Below are 19,362 nucleotides of genomic sequence, written 5' to 3' on the forward strand. Positions count from 1 at the left end.
AAAGAATTTTGTAGGCTTGCAAAAGCACTGCGAAGATTTAATGTCTACGCGAAACAATTTCGACAGATTTTCAGGATTTGATGATTCCATTTTTCTGTAAACATTTCATAAGACAACATTAGAAGCGAATTTCGAGAGCGTCATGTGAAAATAAAAATAAAGAGCTACATTGTAGTTGTCGACCGAGAAAAATTTGTAGGTCTAGTCAATTTTGGAAAAAAAATATAATGAAAATGTTCATAAAATTTGAACCTGATACAAAACGAGAAATCTTTCGATCGCACACGCGACGTGTTTAGATATTTCTTTTTGATTCAATGCAATTCTGCGATTATTGTGTGGCTAGATTTATTCATGGTAAACACTAGAACCCTCTAAACATAAGAAATATTACTCCAAATGTTTATTTAGGAGCTATTATTTTTCTTTGTCGTAATATGTTAATCTGTCGCGTAAAGCAATCGCTGAGAGCGAAAACGGGAAAGAACTGGGGGTAATCGATGACAGCAAATTGAAGACAACTTTTTTGTGTCTATTTTAAGCGGCCGCTTAATGATCTCGAGGAAATGGTCGGCGTCGATGTCGACGCGACATTTTTATTCAAGATATGCTAAACAAAGCATTGTTTGAAAGGAAGTTACTCGGGTACTAAAGATAGCTTTGCTTGCAGTTAAAACAAAACAACCCGCGCACAAAAATATCGTCCGTTGAATCGGAAGAAGACAGTCACCATTTGATTCACAACTGTAGGAAGTATTTTAAAGAATTTCGCCTTGTAATCAACTTTCAGAAATACCGAGGTGTAGATCCGAGAAGATTCGAAAAATAAATTATAAATAATTAAAAACTACGAAAACTTGTTTCGATGATTGTGTGTTAGCCGTATTTTCTTTGTGTTCCGTGGCTTCAAGCGTACGCCAGACTCGTGTATCTTCCATTAAAGCGGTAATTTAAGAAAAAGTAGGCGATAAAAGACCGTATCTACTGGACACAAGAGGATAAAAAATATTGCCTAAACTTTACCACTGTTTTATTAGCTGCAAGCGTTAGCACCTGCTGTCTACTGACCGCAGATTATATTTACTTTTCGACCAATAACACTCGAAAATAGAACACAACCCGTTCTGTTGACTAAAATACTTGTCCGAAGATTGTAATCCGTCTAGTTAAAAAAATTGAGAGATTTATCACAAAGGGATGTAACCAATTTTCTTGTCCCGATATGGCAAGGAGTTTCTAAAGAGGCTTCGCCTTCAAACGATATCACTAAGCGCTAATTTGCTTTCAGACAAAAAAACCCACTTCTCGAATCTTGCATGGGTCCAACAATTTATCTCATTCGCTGAGAGATGCTCATTCGCAACTCTCTGGTATTTAATCACGGGCAATAAACTCGTCGATCTTCTGATGAAAAGATTAAAGGCGAAAGGTTAAAAAAGTTATAAGGTCCACTGTTGATTGAGTCAGTAAAAGTCAACGGCGAAGGGGTTACACGAAGGGACTTCACAAATGCTGCAGATTTTAAAATATGCTTTTAAAAAGCGTGTTCCCGCAACAAAACATTGTGTTAAAAATCTTCTAGCACCCCTTGTTAAACGCGAGACGATTTTAAAAATATTGCGTAAAAATTCGTCTCGTGTAACATGCCGTTGCCGCGAAATGTTGCTTTTTTAATACAATTTTTAATAATTCGTGTAAACATGGCGGAATAAAAACTCAAGAAATCCGTCATCAAAAACCGTCGATAACAACCTTCTAGTATTAAAACGCTCCTTTGCGTAGTTTTCGTGATTTTGTAAACACGTGCAATTGTAATATTGCGCCCTATTCATTGGCTGGCTAAGGGACGCAACAGGTTTTATCCGCACGTGCACGACGCATGTGTGACACGTGCCCTTTTGTTCTGTTTGTTCTTTCAACTTGTTTACTTGCTCTACTACTCCAAATTTTTTATTTATTATTTTTTTAAGCTTACAAACGTTGGTAGTGTTTGGGCCTCTTTCTCCCTTTTTTGTAGTAATTCAATTTCCTGCCTTTTCTTTTCTTCTTTCCTTAGTTCAATCAAAATGACTCCCCTGGGTTCTTCAAATCTCATCGTTTCAGGGGCACCCATCGAGAATATAGTTTAAAACCACTTAAAGATAGCACCGTTGGACGTATTTTAGTATTTAAACGGTAGATATAGGCGTATTTTTATCCCCTAAAATTTTTTTATCTGTTCGGATTTCCTAGCTGAAAGTCTAGTGTTTCGAAAGTTATAGGGATCAAAACTTACCTTTTCGAAAAAATTCCAGCCAGAGAAAGGCTCCCGAAAATTCTAGGTGACCTTTTTAGATTAAAAATCCGTTAAAGATGAACAATTATACCATTTTTTAGATATTCGAAAATTCTAGGAAGGCAGGCAAGCAAAAAATGTACAATGAATGTTCCGAAAATTCTATATCTCAAATCGTCTTCCGAACAGATATTTTAACGAAATATTCCGTTGGGTGCCCCTGTCGTTTCCCATCAAATTTTGCCTTTGATTTTTTGTAATTCACCTTAATGTGCTTTGAAACGGCAAGGCTTCTCAAATTAGTGCTTCATGTACCGTTACTTCAGTTTAAGTGACCTCTACTGTTTAACCTGCTATCATAGTGTTGCTCTAACAGAATGGAACTTGAGTTAATTACAGCTCTTTCATTCGATTTCGTTTGAAAAAAATAAATTGATGATCACTATTTATGGAATGATGCATCTTATTACCCTCCAAATCTTTCGTTTCTTAAGTTGGCTAATGGGATTTGAACACTGGCCAAGATTCTCTTTCGCGGGTGGGGAATAAATTTCGCTGGGGCAGTATATTTAGCTGCCCTGAAAAAATACACTATATAATAACCCGTGTCGATCAAATGGCTTGCATTTTTGCTAACAAATATTTAATATCCGCTATTTTATTTTTAATTTTGCCTGTGCTATTTTATTAGTAAAATATTGGTCGAGTTAAAAAAGGACCTTGAAAATTAGACTGAATTGAGATAAATTACAGAGTTCGTTATGCAAGCAGTGCTGGACAAAGGATGTTTATGAAATTAACAATCTTCAATATCTAAGCAATTCTGTAATTCCAAATGCATTAGCTCTTCTTCAAACCCCCTATTGTTAAAAAAATCCCTTTAATCATTACATACCACCAACGGCCAACAAGATCCGGTCTATTTAACAACAGGGGTGATCTTATTAAAAGGGCCCTTTGGACTAACCAGAGGATATTATTTTGTACAATTATTTCCCAAATCGGACGCCATCACGAGGCCATTACCCGTGTTAAATCACATAACAGGTTATTTGTCTACAACAGTTAGAGTTCTTACTTAGTATGGTTTTATTTTTCTTGAGCTTGATAAGGGAAATGGTTGATTGTAACCATCAGTTTTCAAACCTTCACTGTACTGTAGTTTGTACCTTTCAATTCTAATACCATAAAATTAAGGAAATGCCTCCCCCTCCTCCAAAAAAAAGAAGAAAAAATGAGACAGAAATCGTTTTATCCCAAATATGGCTTATATTCAGTTATTGCTCTTAACAAATATATAACTTTGTCGATGGTAAGCTCTCTATTGAAGTGCACGCTTTGTATTTTATGTTGTTAGAGAATGTGCAGAGGCCTGTATTGTTCATTTAACAACTGTAGGCTTTGGGTTTGTCACCAAGTAACGTTTTGATAACAGAAGACAGGGAGAAAAAACAGCTAAGGCAGCGGCTCTAAACAAGATTCTCTTTTGCCTCCTGTTTGAACTATCCGACTCTGGTTGGTGGACACCCCCTCCCAGAAAAAAAAAAAACACAACACAACACAACAGCAGTAGGGATACTTTATGACGGATACACGACGTACCAAAGAAAGCGTCCTTTCTGACTGGTCGAGATCTTGAAAACAAAGTTGTAATCTAACTGCAATAGATTATTTTTTACGGTGGGTATTTTTGTTCAACTTTGGCGTTGAAAGATTAAGGATCACGGAGAACATATTCTTGATTTCTATGGCGAGCGAGGGATTTGTTTAGAGCGGAAATGTTGTGGATTATAATTTTCATTGTGTCACTTTCTTGCCGACTGGTGGTAACAGGTTAGTAGCGAGTTTATTGTTTCAGAATAAGAAATGAAGTGTTTTAAAACAACATCTTTCACGTTTGTGGGAGACGCGGGTGGTCTTATGGCCATCTCCGGATCGAGCGGATCGTGGCGGGGTCAACGTGTTGTGTTCTTGGGTAAAAAAAACTTACGCGCCCCTCTCCACCCGAAGAGGGGAGTATAAATGGCAATCTGTTTGGGAAACGTGCAAAGTACTTGGGTAGACTGACATCCCATCCGGGAGAGAGAAATATAGGGGTGGGAATCTAGTTAAGAAAGCCGTCAAGGGTTAGACTTGATTATTTTTAATTTTTCTCTAGTCTGATATTGCAGCAGATTCTGACTTGCAGTGTAACGTAAGCAAATGAAAGAAGGGAAGTTCCGTTAATACGATCACGTGCCAACGGCTTTTAAAACAATAGACAACAGGTTACAACAATTCTCTTTTTCTCCCCCCTCCCCCCCCCCCCCCAAAAAAAAAAAAAAAAAAAAATGATTTAAAACGAACGACCATATAATGAAAAGAGAATTTCGACAAATGGGTGACAGAAGGACTTTTGCTGTTAAACAAAAGCACTTTGTTTCCAAACCCATTTCTAGCCACTCAGTCACCTTCCCTTGCTGCATTTAGAGCTGTTATGTCAGCCGCACAAAAACTCTAGAACAGTTCGCCCAGGGAAACAAGTAACATTCAATATTAATTGTCAGCTTTAAAACATACTTGGCTCAACTGTACTCAAGATACGTTCTTTTTTTTGTGAACCTTAAGGGCATGATTAATGCAAACTGTCTTAGTATCATGTTTATTGTCACATACGACTATTATTTTTCCCCAGTAAATATTTGAGTCGCATCGTTCATGGTTTATGCTTTTCTTGGGTCAACGAATCTTCTACTAACTATGGTGTATATTATCGTCGTTTTTACTTTTTATCTATGTAAAGCGCATTTGATCATTTTTTGAAATGAAATGTGCGTTTTATAAGTTTTTTATTAACTAATATGACTATCTAAAACAACTTTATCATGGTGGAAACGGTTTTCGGGGGGCTTTGATACAAGACACAACTTATTACGTATAGTAACCGCCACTGATGTTACATTTACAGAGCTTCTTGTTGTACACGCCAGCTCAGAGAGCAAAGAGTACTGGGTACCAAGGGAACACGTGACACTGGGTGTTCAGGATACTGACACGATAAAGTACCTGATGGATCAGCTCTGCACGATCTTTCACCGGTCCCGAAAAATGGCCCTTCACAAGGAAAACTACCCGTGTAGGAGCCGGTCGAACTCTCTCATGTTGTTCAATCCAGCGACCAAAGCAGAGTACAGATTCATCAATTCTACGCTTAAACAGTACAAGATTAAGAATGGGACACGGTTGTACTTGTATTACTCTTGAAGGATCTGCGTATATTAAGTACAACCAAGAGTCGTCACACAACGCTCCTCCTAAGTGTTGAGTGACGCCTGTACCAAATCGCAGACGTGAAGCACGAAGGAAGCATACTAAAACCATGTTGGCATCGCTGGCCGTCTTCGATGTCCCATTCAAGAAAGAAACTAAAGACTGACGTTTAGGAAAGTAAATGTTTATAAGTTGCGTGATTTTACTCTATGGCTTGGAGCGTTGCCGTGGTTTTTGAGGCGATTCTTGGAGGGGCCGCCTATTAAATTGGACACGAGGCGTTTATTAGAGGGTGGCGTCTAATACAAACTGGGCGTTTATTAGATATTTACGGTAGTTACTTCAATTTTCTGAATGGGAGGTTTGTTTAACAATAGCGAAAATCTCTTTCACTTGCAAAGTTTATTAGAAGGGAAATTTACAAAGGTATAATAAATTATCTAGTTCAATTTAACAGGCATCTACATACATTTAAAAGAAAAATAAGTCTCGTTCTTAATTATGATACACAATGCTTCGTTGTCTCAAAATACTCATTGCAATACAGTGGCGAATAGTGAAGTAAAACGTTCAAAATGAAGTCTCTTAAAACACACAATTTTCCCGGCAACTGGATCTATAATTTGTAAGCTGAGGAAAACAAGCAAATAAAGAAAAATTTATGTGGAGAGGCTTATAATGTTAAGAGTTCACTTTTAGCAATTGAAGATGAATTTCATCAAGCTGTGGGCATAAGAGTTTCTGTAAATTCTCGCTTTAGAAGCATTTATATTCCCCAATCTTAAAACAGCAAGAGCTTTCGTGTGCTGCCGGGTCAGCAATGTCACCATAACGACACATTTCGTTGCTTAGCAACTGACCCGATGGAGACCATGAGCTCACATTTAATTTACGCAAAGAGATCGTAATGCGACCGAGAAGGTGGTCAGTATTCCATGTATGACCCCATGAACTGTCCTGGATATTCGATTGAAAGGTGCCATTTATGTACTCCATTGTTTTAACGACTGGGATCGCAGCGAGCGCAACCGGAGTTCGTTGGTTTTCACAACACTGAATCACTGCTGCAAGACGCTGAATCATAAAATCCTTTCAGATGAAGCCCTGTCTTTGGCAATGCGGTACGCATTTGCCGGAAATGGACGCAGTTTACGACGTTTATGAATCATCCCATTTGAGTAGCAAACATAGGCCATACAAATAAAGCCACAAGTCAAGTTAAGCTGCCTTTTAGAGACGCAACTCTTTGGAGTGAAAACAAAACAGCAAAAACGTGTCTTTTAAGGTTAAAAACCAAAACAACTCCAATGAAATAAAAAGAACACTACACGGCACATCGTCAAACCTCGCGATGGTCTAACATGAAGTTTCCTTGGAGGAACGCTGATATCAATGCGACAGACCGTCCGCCATGTGGATGTATTTACATTGATTGCACATACGTAAAATACAGTTCCAATGTCATCTGGGGATGGAAGTGAGACTTTTAATGGATTCTTGTTAGTTCTTCAACAACTTTCACCAGATCTTCTACAGTGCACTCTTTCTTCATTCCGCTACCATCGTCAATCTATCGGAAGGAATAAGTCCAAGAAGCATTAAGACAAATGCTTTTTCGTTTTAATTTTTCAAACCCATTGATAATTCATCAAGTTAAGGTGGCCCGCGGGTATTTATGAGGCTGACAGTTCCCTTTTTTAAGCGCGTTTTGAAACGGGAAAACGTGAAGCGATTGCTTAGTTTTTTGAGAATCTGAAAAAATAATGCTTAAATTATATAAAATGATAAATTTTATGGCGATCAAACGCGATTTGTTAAAGTTATGAGCGATATTTGGAAGCCTTCGTTTTTAATAAAATGCGATTATTTTGAAAATGCCACGGTGAATTTTTCTGTAATTACCCCAAAACGCTGCCAAACAGTTGAAGTTTACTCACAACAACTTACAGGAAAATCCACTCCGTAGATTTCCCGAACGAGCGACATCTTTATTTTGCCTTTAAAAACTGTTGTGTTATGCGTCTGACTTGACCGTCGCATAAATTTGATACTTATACTAACCCAGTACCAGCCAGTTTTGAGTCTGATGTCACCTTAATCTTGTGTGTAAAAGTTAAAAAGATCGTGTATATACATCAAATGTTAGCAGTCAATAAAGATGGATGGTTTTCAGTCGAATTTTTGAAAATATCAAACAAATGACGTTATTTAGAATTGCGGAAAATTTGTCGATTTGTTTTTCATTTTTTTAAAGCTGCAGCTAGAACAGGATATTGAAAAGATTTGTGCCGAGTTTCAGCGTGTTCCTATCATACGGTTTGAAGAATTTCTGTCGGAAAGTCAGGTACATTTACTTTCCAAGATTTGGTCGCTTTGTAAACCCCGCATTTCGAATGAAATTATACTGTTGTTTTCGAAGAGAGGCGTTGCTTTCAAATTCCGCACGATCTTCTGCCACTTGGAAATAACACAGCCTGAAATAGTTACTACTAAAATGACAAATACCGTTCCTGCACATGTATTTCCTGACGGTAGAAGATCGTGCGGAATTTGGAAGTAACACCTCTCTTCAAACAACAACAGAATAATTTCATTCGAAATGCGAGGTTTACAAAGCGATTAGAACTTGGAAAGCAAATCTACCCGACTTTGCGACCGAAATTCTTCAAACCGTATGATAGGAACACGCTGAAACTCGGCACAAATCTTTGCAATATCCTGTTCTAGCTGCAGCTTTAAAAAAATGAAAAACAAATCGACAAATTTTCCGCAATTCTTAATAACGTCATTTGTTTGATATTTTCAAAAATTCGACTGAAAACCATCCATCTTTATTGACTGCTAACATTTGATGTATATACACGATCTTTTTAACTTTTACACACAAGATTAAGGTGACATCAGACTCAAAACTGGCTGGTACTGGGTTAGTATAAATATCAAATTTATGCGACGGTCAAGTCAGACGCATAACACAACAGTTTTTAAAGGCAAAATAAAGATGTCGCTCGTTCAGGAAATCTACGGAGTGGATTTTCCTGTAAGTCGTTGTGAGTAAGCTTCCAACTGTTTGGCAGCGTTTTGGGGTAATTACAGAAAAATTCACCGTGACATTTTCAAAATAATCGCATTTTATTAAGAGGGGTTTGCTCTACGGACCGACTAAGGTATGCAAGATAGCAAAGACCGATTTTCCCAAACTTTGCCAGAATAAAGGCCTCAGTAAACTAGTTCTAAAAATATAAGTTTCGGATCCTTAAGAAATTTTTTGATTTTTTAGTAGAATTTTTAATGTTTTGCCCGTGGCGGCACGTTAAATCAACGCCGAAATAGCGACTTTTGTGAAAGCTGTTGTTCATATATTAAAAGCGTCATAGAAAAAAAATAACAAGGAACTTAAAACCTTTCATTTCCTCTACCTATAAGTGGTGTCAAAATTATGTGGAACAAAAACTGGAATTTTTAACGAAATTTTCAAGTTTATACATTTTGACAGTCGTAGCAACAGCCGAATTTTGCCTAAATTCACGGGTCAAAAAATCACTCTGGTACACGACTTTACCCTTTAAGTCTATACGCCGTAGAAAGAGAAATTTCCCATCTACAGTTTCCACGAAAAAAAAATTGGGATAAACGAAACGACGAATTTTGAAAGCGTTTTGAAAATAGGTCACTCGAGTCATATGAGTGACCTTTCGACCTTCCGTGTCAATAACAACAACTAACGGAAGGTCTTCAAATGTTACGTTTCTTCGTTAAAATACGTGTAATTTCCACTTTGTTGCATGCTTTTAAATAAAAGGAAACCTGGTTTTTTGCGGTGGAATTGCTTATTTGCTATGTTGGCGAATTTGTTCGAAACTTTCGCGAGAGTTTTGAAATGCGAGCTTATCTTCTGCTTTGAGCGGTTCCGGTACGTTGATTACCAAATTATACTTTCGAATCTGCTTTCATCGAGAATGTGGCATTTACAACGAAGTAAATACCAAATCACTGAGCAATATAGAAATATTTCTTACCTTCGTGATTTTTCCTAGTCCAGAAACCACATTATTCGTACCAAAATAGGGATCGAAATGCTTCTTCGTGTCTTCTTGTCGCACGCGATCATGTTTCAATGTGACATCCATGTTAACGATTAACTTGGCAAAACCGCATAATTCAACAGGAAGTACAGTTCACTGAGGCTTTCTTGGTAGTGCAGCAGCGCATTTTCCCGATCTTACTTTGCATCTCAAATACTTGACGCTGTCAGCTGTGTTCTGAGATGTGATGTGAATGTGCAAAGCTAGACTGGATAACTCCAATTCACCCCGGAAGTGGCGCGGCCACGAAGCAAATTTTCAACTACCGATTATACTTGCTGTCACTCCAGTGCAGTTCATTTTGACAGAAACGACTGTGCCGGCTTTTGCTTATGGCAGCGTTCACTGAGTCTTTCTTCGTAGTGCAGCAGTGCGTTTTCCCGGTGTTACTTGAATTGGGCATCTTAAATTCTCGACGCTCTCGGTCAACAGAAGTGGTCTTTTGCTTGTCTTTTAGGAATGTTAACGATTTGTAAAGTAAAGCCACAGGCCACCCAGCTGTACGTAAAGGTTGCTAATCAATTAAAAAATATATATTATACACAAAAGCAAAAACTTCGTGAGCATTTTGAGCACAGTAAAAGTTGCTTCATTAGTCGACTTCATTAAACGGTAATTGAAAATATAGTTATATAGTAAGCGAATGTATAGGTATATGTGTATTTAGTATATTTATTTTTTTTTGACGTTCTTATTGAAATTATGTTAAACTTTACAGGCAAATTCCATCGTCCATGCGACATTATTCAGCTCTAAGAAACTGCGGTATAAAACATACCATCCTACATTGTACGTGCATTTAGTATAGATCCACAATGAAACATCTTTATTGTTTGGTTTATACCACATGGTCAGCAAGCTGTACAATTCAAGTGGAAAACAGATGTGGCAAATGTCTAAGCCTCTACTTACAGGCGCTACCCTTTACAATTTCCTTAAACCAACCAGCTACTTCTCCAAAAAGCTAGCCAATTGTATTCAGATGACAATATGACATGTGTCTTACTCCCTACTAAGAGCCACACCCCTTTACAATCCCCTTAGCCAACACACCTATACAGTTCAATGACAAAAAATGACAATTTGACAGGTGTCTTACTCTCTACTTAGAGCCACGTCCTTTACAAACTACCCTTTGGCGAACAAGCTATACAATTCAAGTGATAGCAGATGACTTTTTGCAGGTGTCTTACTCTCTACTAAAAGCCACACCCCTTTACAAACTACCCTTTGGCGAACAAGCTATACAATTCATGTGATAGCAGGTGTCTTACTCTCAACTAAGAGCCACACCCCTTCTACCCTCTGGCAAACATGATATACAATTGAATGAAAACAGAAGACAATTTGACAGGTGTCTTACTCTCTACTTAGAGCCACACCCCTTTACAAACTACCCTTAGCGAACAAGCTATAACAATTCAAGTGAAAGCAGATGACAATTTGACAGGTGCCTTACTCTCTACTTAGAGCCACACCCCTTCTACCCTTCAGCGAACAAGCTATAATTTAAGTGATAGTAGATGACAATTTGGCAGGTGTCCTACTCTCTACTTAAAGCTACGCCCCTTTACAAACTACCCTCTGGCAAACATGATATACAATTGAATGAAAACAGAAGACAATTTGACAGGTGTCTTACTCTCTACTTAGAGCCACACCCCTTTATAAACTACCCTTTAGCGAACAAGCTACACAATTCAAGTTATAGCAGATGACAATTTGACAGGTGTCGTACTCTTTACTTAGAGCCACACCCCTTCTACCCTTTAGCGAACAAGCTATAATTTAAGTGATAGAAGATGACAATTTGGCAGGTGTCCTACTCTCTACTTAAAGCTACGCCCCTTTACAAACTACCCTTAGCAAGCGAACAAGCTATAACAATTCAAATGATAGCAGATGACAATTGGACAGGTGTCTTACTCTCTAATTAGAGACATGATCTTTTACAAACTACCCTTAGTGGACAAGCTATACAATTCAAGTGATAACAGATGACAATTTGACAGGTGTCATAATCTCTACTCAGAGCCACCCCCATTTACAATCTCCTCTTAGTCAACAATCTATACACCCTTTCACAATCTCACCCGGCCTAAGCCAACAAACTATACACTTAACAATCTTAGAAAACAGACCTCAACATGACTGCTGTCTTATTTGCTACAACAGCTGCACCCCTTTACAATCTCCTCTAAGGAGAAAAGAAATTCCGCTTTGCGGGTTGCGATGAATCCGTCCGTGGAAACGCCAAAGAACTCGCAAACAGTCTTGAGCATAGCTATACTCAATGCTTTCATTCTCCCCTTCTTGTGCATGTCACACAGGTTTAAGTTGTCATAAACAATGGGGTGTCGTAACTGCACGTCATCCAGTACAACCTGGCGGGCATCGCAAAACTCTTGCTCTACTTCCACAGCTCTAATATCTTCGTCGGAAGTTGCCACAGCGTTGCGCAACTTAGCTGCCGTTCTTGAAAAGAACGACCGTATCTGCTGTGCAGTTAGGAATTCGTCTTTGGAGAACAACCTCGACCCGTCTGCTTTCTTTGCAAATCGCATATCTTTAGAAACTTGCTCAGGGTTTTGTTTGTGACCAGTTTCCTGCCCAAGGTTGAACTTGTCTTCTAAGTACTTCCTTTGAGTTTCACTAAATCGTTTGGGCTTTTTGGCTGTTTTCAAGGCCCAACCCTGGGGTAAGCCTGCTCCCTCCGTCGCCTCAACTTCAGTTGTTTCTAGTGCTTTTGCGGAACTGACATCTTCTTGAAGGAGTATGTGGTATGACTTCTTTGCTTTGTCAAGCAATGTCTCTTTTTCTGGCAACATCTTGCATTTGCCAAAGGACATATGCTTCTCCAGACTTGAATACCTCTGATAAACCTTTACACAACCCTCATTTGGGCAGGAAAACAGGACGCTGGAATCTTCCACCGCACCACTGTCGTTTTCTTGTTCTTCAAACGTTTCATCAAGGCATGGCTTCTTTGAATTTTCTTGGGAAGCGCGGACGAAGCCACCAGGAGAGAACTGGCAGTCAAATCGGCAACTCTTCAGAATGTCAGGAACTATAAAAAAGGAATGTCATGGTTAAGTATTAAAATAAACTAAATCCCGCATAATTTTATACCCTAAGCTTAAAGTGTCTATGACACGAAATCTTTTCTTGGCTTTTTTCTTTCGTTGATGTGTTTCGATAAAGGATTCATAGTTAAAATTTGTCCATAAAAAAATTTGCGTCATTTTTTGCCGCCGAAATGTCGCACTCTCAGCCATCTTGAAAATTCATCAAACAAGTAGACGTCACAAAGCTGACGTGACGAACCTTTTGGCCGCGCCGCTATGACAATAGGTGTGACGTCTACTTGTTTGATGAATTTTTAAGATGGCTGAGAGTGCGACATTTCGGAGGCAAAAAATGACGGAAAATTTTTTGGGACAAATTTTAACTATCAATCCTATATTTAAGCATATCAACGAAAGAAAAAAGCCAATAAAGATTTCGTGTCATAAACACTTTAACAGAGTGAATCAAGAATGAAAAGATACATACAAAAAAGACCCAGGGACTAAGATAACCTTTTACCACAAATAAAGCACACTGGTTTCTTGATTTCGCTTGTCGGCTCTCTCAGCTGCCTTAGTTTTGTGATAACTAGACGTATTTGATGTCTTGCAACAAACTTACTGGGTGTAATACGCGAAGTTGATCGTTAGTTGCGCACTGTTTATTGTTTATTTCTTTCTGTTTTCATTTTTCTCACCTTCAACTTTTGATTTGCAGATTTGCTTTCCTTCACCGACGTCAAATGCCTTCCATACTCTGACTGTGTCTCTTGAAAACTCGAAGTTGTTCAGCATGCTTATTCCATCGAGTTTAACTTCAGGTAGTGCGCGAGCAGCTACAGTAGCGTCAACAACGGCAACGCGGACCCCGGGAACTCCTCCATGCGACAAAATGGCCGTTTTTAATTCCTGGGCGTTTTGAACATCATGCCCTTCGTTCACGTACCTGCGTACGTGAGATTTAATCGTCGCTGCCTTCCTATCGCAGGCCCCCTTTCCCCCCTGTGGGTCACTGAAGTCCACTCTGCTAACATCTATCCCCGTATTAGCCCTCATAAGAGGGCATGATGCTATTAAGCCAGAGCTGTGGTAGCATCCAGCGTTATCCTGACGCAGGGAGGCAGTGCCGACTTCGGGATTTTCTTCCTTTAGTGATCTCAAGGTGTGTTCCAAGATACGCACTACATCAGTTGTCTCTTGTGATGCGTTTTCCACGATATGTACAAAACATTGACTTTCAAACCACCCATTCATCTTTCTTGCGACGACACTGATATGCCATGATATGCCTCTCTTTGCATACCAGTCAGATTGGGTCTCTCGGTACTTGAGTGGGAGAAATTTCATTGCCCAATCTAGCGTTATCATGACATTGCTCTCGTCCAAAGCACTTAAACACACTGTTCGTGCTGTGTCTTGTTTAACAGTTCTGAGTTGGTGTGCTTTCCAGGCCTGGATTGCCTGGACGGCCTGACTATGTATGTAAGAGAAATCTTCCGCCTCCTCGGGCGCAAGCGTTGATTTAGTTAAATATCGTTCGATACAGCAAAGTACTTCACTGATACTCTCACACTTCGAACACTTGAGACTGTGGTCGTGGGAACACAAGGAACTCAGCTCACTGTTCTTGCTGTCGCTAAGGGCATAGCTGCTACAATGGTCTGCAACAGAGCAGCACTCGGATATGTGCACCTGTTAAAACAGAAAGAGTCGCAATTTACATACCTTATTGTTACTTAATTTCGCGGGTCTATAATTTCACAATTTTCGCGATTCTCCAACAATCGCGAATTAAAGACCCGTGAAACGTATTTTTAACGTTTTTGATATATTTTTTACTAGTTTTAACGTACGTTGTGACTAAATCGCAAAAAGAAAATCCCGCGAAATATTGTCTCGCAAAATCGCAAAATTTAGTACCAATAAGGTAACTTGTATGAATAAAACATCCACTTCCAAATTGGTTGCTTACAATGCACCTGTAGAAAAGAGACTGAGCAAAAACCATAAAGTGACAAAAGCGCTGGCGCTCAAATAAAGGTGGGGGGGGGGGGATTGGTAAAGGTGTGGCTTATCTTCGGATTTAAATGTGCGTAACAAATACGTTTTGGTTTAATATTTGAAAAAGAATATGCTAGTAAATCAATCTTAGCCCGTAGGCTCATCTTTGGTAATGCTTATCCTATAATTGGGAAATATTTGGCCTCCGTCTGAATTTCGGAGTAGGGGTTGGGAGTATTTTCGAAATGTTGAGGCAGGTGCAATAATGAATACCAGACATATTCTTTTCCAGCCGTGGTCATCAAAACATTTTTCGTAACGACAAAGTGGGAGCAATAAAGAGAGAAAAGCGCATCACAGAACAAAACAAAATAAAAAATAATAATTTGTGTTACCTTATAGTCAGCCTTCAAATATTCCTTCCCTTCCTTCAGCGATATCTCCCAGCCTTTAGCAGTCTCTCTGTCCAGTCCCCCTTTTTCTTTAAGCTGTTCCACCATTGAACACAGATCTTCAAAACCTTTCGCACCGTCTGCTGCAACGTAATCCAGACCCTGCAAGGATTTCCTGGTAGTAGCCGCACAGGCCGACAAGACTCTTAGCATAGTTGCCGGGCTGAATGGAGTGAAATCTGTTTCCACACAGTAAGTCTGGTATTGCTTTACCAGTCTGCTGGGGATCATCGTCCTGATGACATTTGGTGTTTCTAGTATCTTCCCAGAGGAGAGGCGTAGGTATCGCTGCCCAAACGGGATATCCTGGATGACATGCGGACTCGTTATGTAAGTTAAAAAGTGGTCAAGCTGTTTTCTTTCCACTCTCATTCTCGGACTTTTTGCTCGGGGTACTTCGACTCCACGCCCATACTGAAGAGAATGCTGTCTTGCCATTTTGAACCGGTATTCGGTAAGGCCTGGGATGTAGCTCTGGATGTGTTTGAAAGTTGTGAGGTCCGCCATGATTGACAATATTTGACGTCTTGTTTCCCAGGATGATGCGTTTTCGTAAGACTCTGCCAGAGCAACAAGATATTTTCGCTCCTCAGGCTCGCCAATACCGAGTTCTTTTTCGACTGACCCGGAATTTCTAACGGCCTCCCAGAGGTAGCCTGCATCTCCTGGGGCGATAACATTAAGGCCAGCCACAATTACAGACTTCGCCTTGGATACATGGTTAGCTCTCGTACGTACGGTAGCTTCCTCCCAACGCCGTTTGTATGGCCCGACAGTATCAGTATCACATGAACGTAAGAAATCATTCAGTAGTAAACGTTTCGTGGTCAGGCTGGTTGTTGGTGTGTCGCTGCCGCTAGAAGTTTCGCTGCTTGCCGACTGTGAGTTTGGTTGATATAGGCTAGTCTCCTCTGTTGTCAGTTGGTAAACTAAATCGCCAAGTGTAGAATCAGGCTGAGACAGATTTTCTTCTTCTATCGTCAGGTGACGGATTGAGTCATCAAGTTGAGAGTCGGGCTGGCACGGACTATAGTCTTCTATCTTGAGGTGGTAGATTGAGTCACCAAGTTGTTGCATGACTTCTGAACTAGCTGCATCTGCTCTCTGTGTTTTAAACAGAAAAAAATTATGTTCACTTGGGAATAAAAAGGCAATCCATATGGCTATGCCAGCAAGTAAAATAGCTTGAATGATAACCTTTACTGCGTACAACTGAAGATGAGTTAGTAGAAAATAACTTGGCCGGTGGATTTTAAAAAAAACCATTGAGTTGCGGCAGCAGCAGCGACCATAGTTAAGATCAGCAATGAGTAACCTCCTCTGTAGCTGATGCATATTACTTACCTTTGCGATATTCTCTGATATGTCCTCTTCAAGTTCTGGGCCACATTGATCTTCGATAGGTGAAATTGCAGATTCTTGGGCAGTGCTTTCTATAGGAGATGACTCCTCCAGCTTTCTTCGACATTGTGTGCATATTCCTAAGGAGTTAAAAAATGGCTGGATTTCATGTTCTACCTAGCTAGAATGTATAACTAGAAAATCTTTGATTTCTTGTTCTTATTCGTTTTTCTCCGTTTCGTGCTGAGTCAGTGGCCGATCCAGACCTTCAGCTAAGTGGGGCCCCCGATCATCCAGGCCCTGGAATAAGAGGGGGGTCAGCTCTGGAAAATAATCTTTCTAAACCCTTCGGGGCTTAATTTGGTCTCAATATAGTTAAAAAGCAACTCTTTATTTTGTGTATTAATCAATGCGTAACGGACGGATTTTGACCAAGACTACCACTTATTTCGGTTTAATATGGAGTAACAAAAAGTATCAAACGTGTAAACGTGTTATATGGCTGAAAACTTACGTGAGCCTACAGGAAGCAGTACTTGAGTTAAATGGTGGAGTAGTTTGGCATGAGAAAGAGATATTCCTCTTACTCCTGATACTGACTTCCCATGCGAAGACCATCCACTTGGAGCGGCACAATTTCTTTTATTTGAACGCCATCTGATGCCAAACTTGTCGCGGTGTCTTGGGCAAATTGTGAGTTTGAGATGATCTTCGCCCACATTGAAAATGCCTTTTTAAAAGAAAACAATCAAGGCACTGTGCTTAACAACATTTGACAATATTCTCTTGATAATTGTTTTTACCATTGATGGCACGTCACTGCATTCATATGTTGTATCCTTTCACTACAGTCTAAGTAAGCTATTTCTCTTCTTTTGTGAGCTAAGCCAAAAGGAAACTGGGTACTAGAAACATAGTCCACTTTCGTCACGCATTTGTCACGCATTCGTCACGCTTCAATTCCACGTTTAAAAGTCGCTTTGCACCTGCCAGGCGCGGTGACCCAACGGTTAGTAGCTCCGAACCGAGCGCTCCAAGTTCGAGCCCTTACCGGGGTCACTGTTGTGTTCTTGGGCAGGACACTTTACTCTCACAGTACCTCTCTCTACCTTGGGTACCGGCGAGTTAATAGAGAGGTTAAGCATGACGTTAACGGCAGACGGCAAACGGCAAAGATAACTTCTGATTTTGAGTTCTTTTCTTCTAATCCGTAAATAAAGCACACAAAAATGGAATAATGTCTCCTACTATTCATTGCAAATACAAATAATTTCACTCCACTGTACACACAACTAAAGAGACACGGCAAAAGTTTCAGTTTTGCCGTTTGCCGTTTGCCGTAAACGTCATGCTTAACCTCTCTAATGATGGGGATAACCCTCTGTTGGACTACCATCCTAGGCTACCCATGCCACGGGAACCAAGATAAGCTCCGGGTGTAATTTATGGTCCACTATTTTTGTATGCAGACCTTACTTAATCTTACATAAAAGTAAAGATCAGTAAAAGTGTTATGCTTATTGTTGGTAATTATTAATTATTACTGTGCCTTCACCTGCTTCGTATTCACTTTATTGTTCTAAATTTTAGTCAGATTCACGAGAATCATACATGTCTTGGGTGCTTGAGAATAAAACTAAGCGGGTAATTATTAGTTACTAACATATCCGTACAACTACAACATACCTGCTCGTGCTAGTAATAGCTTTGGCTCCGAGTCTATAGAAGCGTCTCGAACGCCGTATGCACGTAGATGTCCTTGAATGTCTTTGGTACATTTAGCAATGACGACACTATTCGTATTTGCCGGATTGTCCACACTAGGACCACATTCTCCCCCTGCAATCTGTCCATATTCACACGCGGCCATAAGCAAAAGCCGGCACAGTCGTTTCTGTCAAAATGAACTGCACTGGAGTGACAGCAAGTATAATCGGTAGTTGAAAATTTGCTTCGTGGCCGCGCCACTTCCGGGGTGAATTGGAGTTATCCAGTCTAGCTTTGCACATTCACATCACATCTCAGAACACAGCTGACAGCGTCGAGTATTTGAGATGTCAAAGTAAGATCGGGAAAATGCGCTGCTGCACTACCAAGAAAGCCTTAGTAAACTGTACTTCCTGTTGAATTATGCGGTTTTGCCAAGTTAATCGTTAACATGGACGTTACATTGAAACATGATCGCGTGCGACAAGAAGACGTGAAGAGGCATTTCGCTCCGTATTTTGGTACGAATAATGTGGTTTCTGGACTAGGAAAAATCATAAAGGTAAGAAATATTTCTATATTGCTCAGATTTGGTATTTACTTCGTTGTAGATGCCACATTCTCGTTGAAAGCAGATTCGAAAGTATAATTTGGTAATCAACGTACCGGAACCGCTCAAAACAGAAGATAAGCTCGCATTTCAAAACTCTCGCGAAAGTTTCGAACAAATTCGCCAACATAGCAAATAAGCAATTCCACCGCAAAAAACCTGGTTTCCTTTTATTTAAAAGCATGCAACAAAGTGGAAATTACACGTATTTTAACGAAGAAACGTAACATTTGAAGACCTTCCGTTAGTTGTTGTTATTGACACGGAAGGTCGAAAGGTCACTCATATGACTCGAGTGACCTATTTTCAAAACGCTTTCAAAATTCGTCGTTTCGTTTATCCCAATTTTTTTTTCGTGGAAACTGTAGATGGGAAATTTCTCTTTCTACGGCGTATAGTCTTAAAGGGTAAAGTCGTGTACCAGAGTGATTTTTTGACCCGTGAATTTAGGCAAAATTCGGCTGTTGCTACGACTGTCAAAATGTATAAACTTAAAAATTCCGTTAAAAATTCCAGTTTTTGTTCCACATAATTTGAACACCACTTATAGACAGAGGAAATGAAAGGTTTTAAGTTC

At 39.7% G+C, this 19,362-nt stretch overlaps 4 protein-coding genes across 4 annotated transcripts in view; 1 reads left to right on the forward strand and 3 right to left on the reverse strand.

Moving 5' to 3' along the window:
* The first annotated feature begins 3,916 nt into the window (after positions 1 to 3,916).
* LOC144631889 (uncharacterized) lies at positions 3,917 to 5,590 on the forward strand. Its single transcript, XM_078490475.1, has 2 exons — positions 3,917 to 4,108; positions 5,223 to 5,590. Exons 1-2 carry the CDS (start codon positions 4,054 to 4,056, stop codon positions 5,516 to 5,518), a joined length of 351 nt encoding a protein of 116 aa, XP_078346601.1. The 5' UTR covers positions 3,917 to 4,053; the 3' UTR covers positions 5,519 to 5,590.
* Positions 5,591 to 5,907: 317 nt separating this feature from the next.
* The window catches only part of LOC144631709 (DNA damage-binding protein 1-like), a 49,334-nt gene continuing 35,879 nt past the window's right edge, over positions 5,908 to 19,362 (reverse strand). Inside the window, exon 29 of the mRNA XM_078490227.1 lies at positions 5,908 to 7,094. Coding sequence (XP_078346353.1) covers positions 7,011 to 7,094 — 84 coding nt within the window. The 3' untranslated portion in view covers positions 5,908 to 7,010. The remainder of the gene's footprint in view (positions 7,095 to 19,362) is intronic.
* LOC144631777 (uncharacterized) lies at positions 11,537 to 14,152 on the reverse strand. Its single transcript, XM_078490333.1, has 2 exons — positions 13,373 to 14,152; positions 11,537 to 12,676 (listed from the first exon to the last, which is right to left on the reverse strand). Exons 1-2 carry the CDS (start codon positions 14,040 to 14,042, stop codon positions 11,769 to 11,771), a joined length of 1,578 nt encoding a protein of 525 aa, XP_078346459.1. The 5' UTR covers positions 14,043 to 14,152; the 3' UTR covers positions 11,537 to 11,768.
* On the reverse strand, positions 14,095 to 18,338 carry LOC144632060 (uncharacterized). Its single transcript, XM_078490668.1, has 6 exons — positions 18,155 to 18,338; positions 16,983 to 17,198; positions 16,472 to 16,608; positions 15,071 to 16,231; positions 14,229 to 14,366; positions 14,095 to 14,148 (listed from the first exon to the last, which is right to left on the reverse strand). The coding sequence occupies exons 1-6, from the start codon at positions 18,336 to 18,338 to the stop codon at positions 14,095 to 14,097; spliced, it is 1,890 nt and encodes a 629-aa protein (XP_078346794.1).

The sequence above is a fragment of the Oculina patagonica genome, chromosome 12, assembly GCF_052425735.1.
Source record: "Oculina patagonica isolate OP01 chromosome 12, crgOcupat, whole genome shotgun sequence".
Taxonomy (NCBI): Eukaryota; Metazoa; Cnidaria; class Anthozoa; order Scleractinia; family Oculinidae; genus Oculina; species Oculina patagonica.

Bases quoted from the DNA above. Each gene is read 5' to 3' on its own strand.
- LOC144631889 (XM_078490475.1), top strand. From the start codon at position 4,054: ATGTTGTGGATTATAATTTTCATTGTGTCACTTTCTTGCCGACTGGTG. The intron at 4,109-5,222 runs GTTAGTAGCGAG...TTACATTTACAG, and splicing joins TTGCCGACTGGTGGTAACAG to AGCTTCTTGTTGTACACGCC.
- LOC144631777 (XM_078490333.1), bottom strand. From the start codon at position 14,042: ATGATAACGCTAGATTGGGCAATGAAATTTCTCCCACTCAAGTACCGA. The intron at 12,677-13,372 runs GTGAGAAAAATG...CCTTTTTTATAG, and splicing joins CTGCAAATCAAAAGTTGAAG to TTCCTGACATTCTGAAGAGT.
- LOC144632060 (XM_078490668.1), bottom strand. From the start codon at position 18,338: ATGGCCGCGTGTGAATATGGACAGATTGCAGGGGGAGAATGTGGTCCT. The intron at 17,199-18,154 runs GTATGTTGTAGT...TCTTTTAAAAAG, and splicing joins GCTATTACTAGCACGAGCAG to GCATTTTCAATGTGGGCGAA. The intron at 16,232-16,471 runs GTAAGTAATATG...TTTAAAACACAG, and splicing joins TATCAGAGAATATCGCAAAG to AGAGCAGATGCAGCTAGTTC.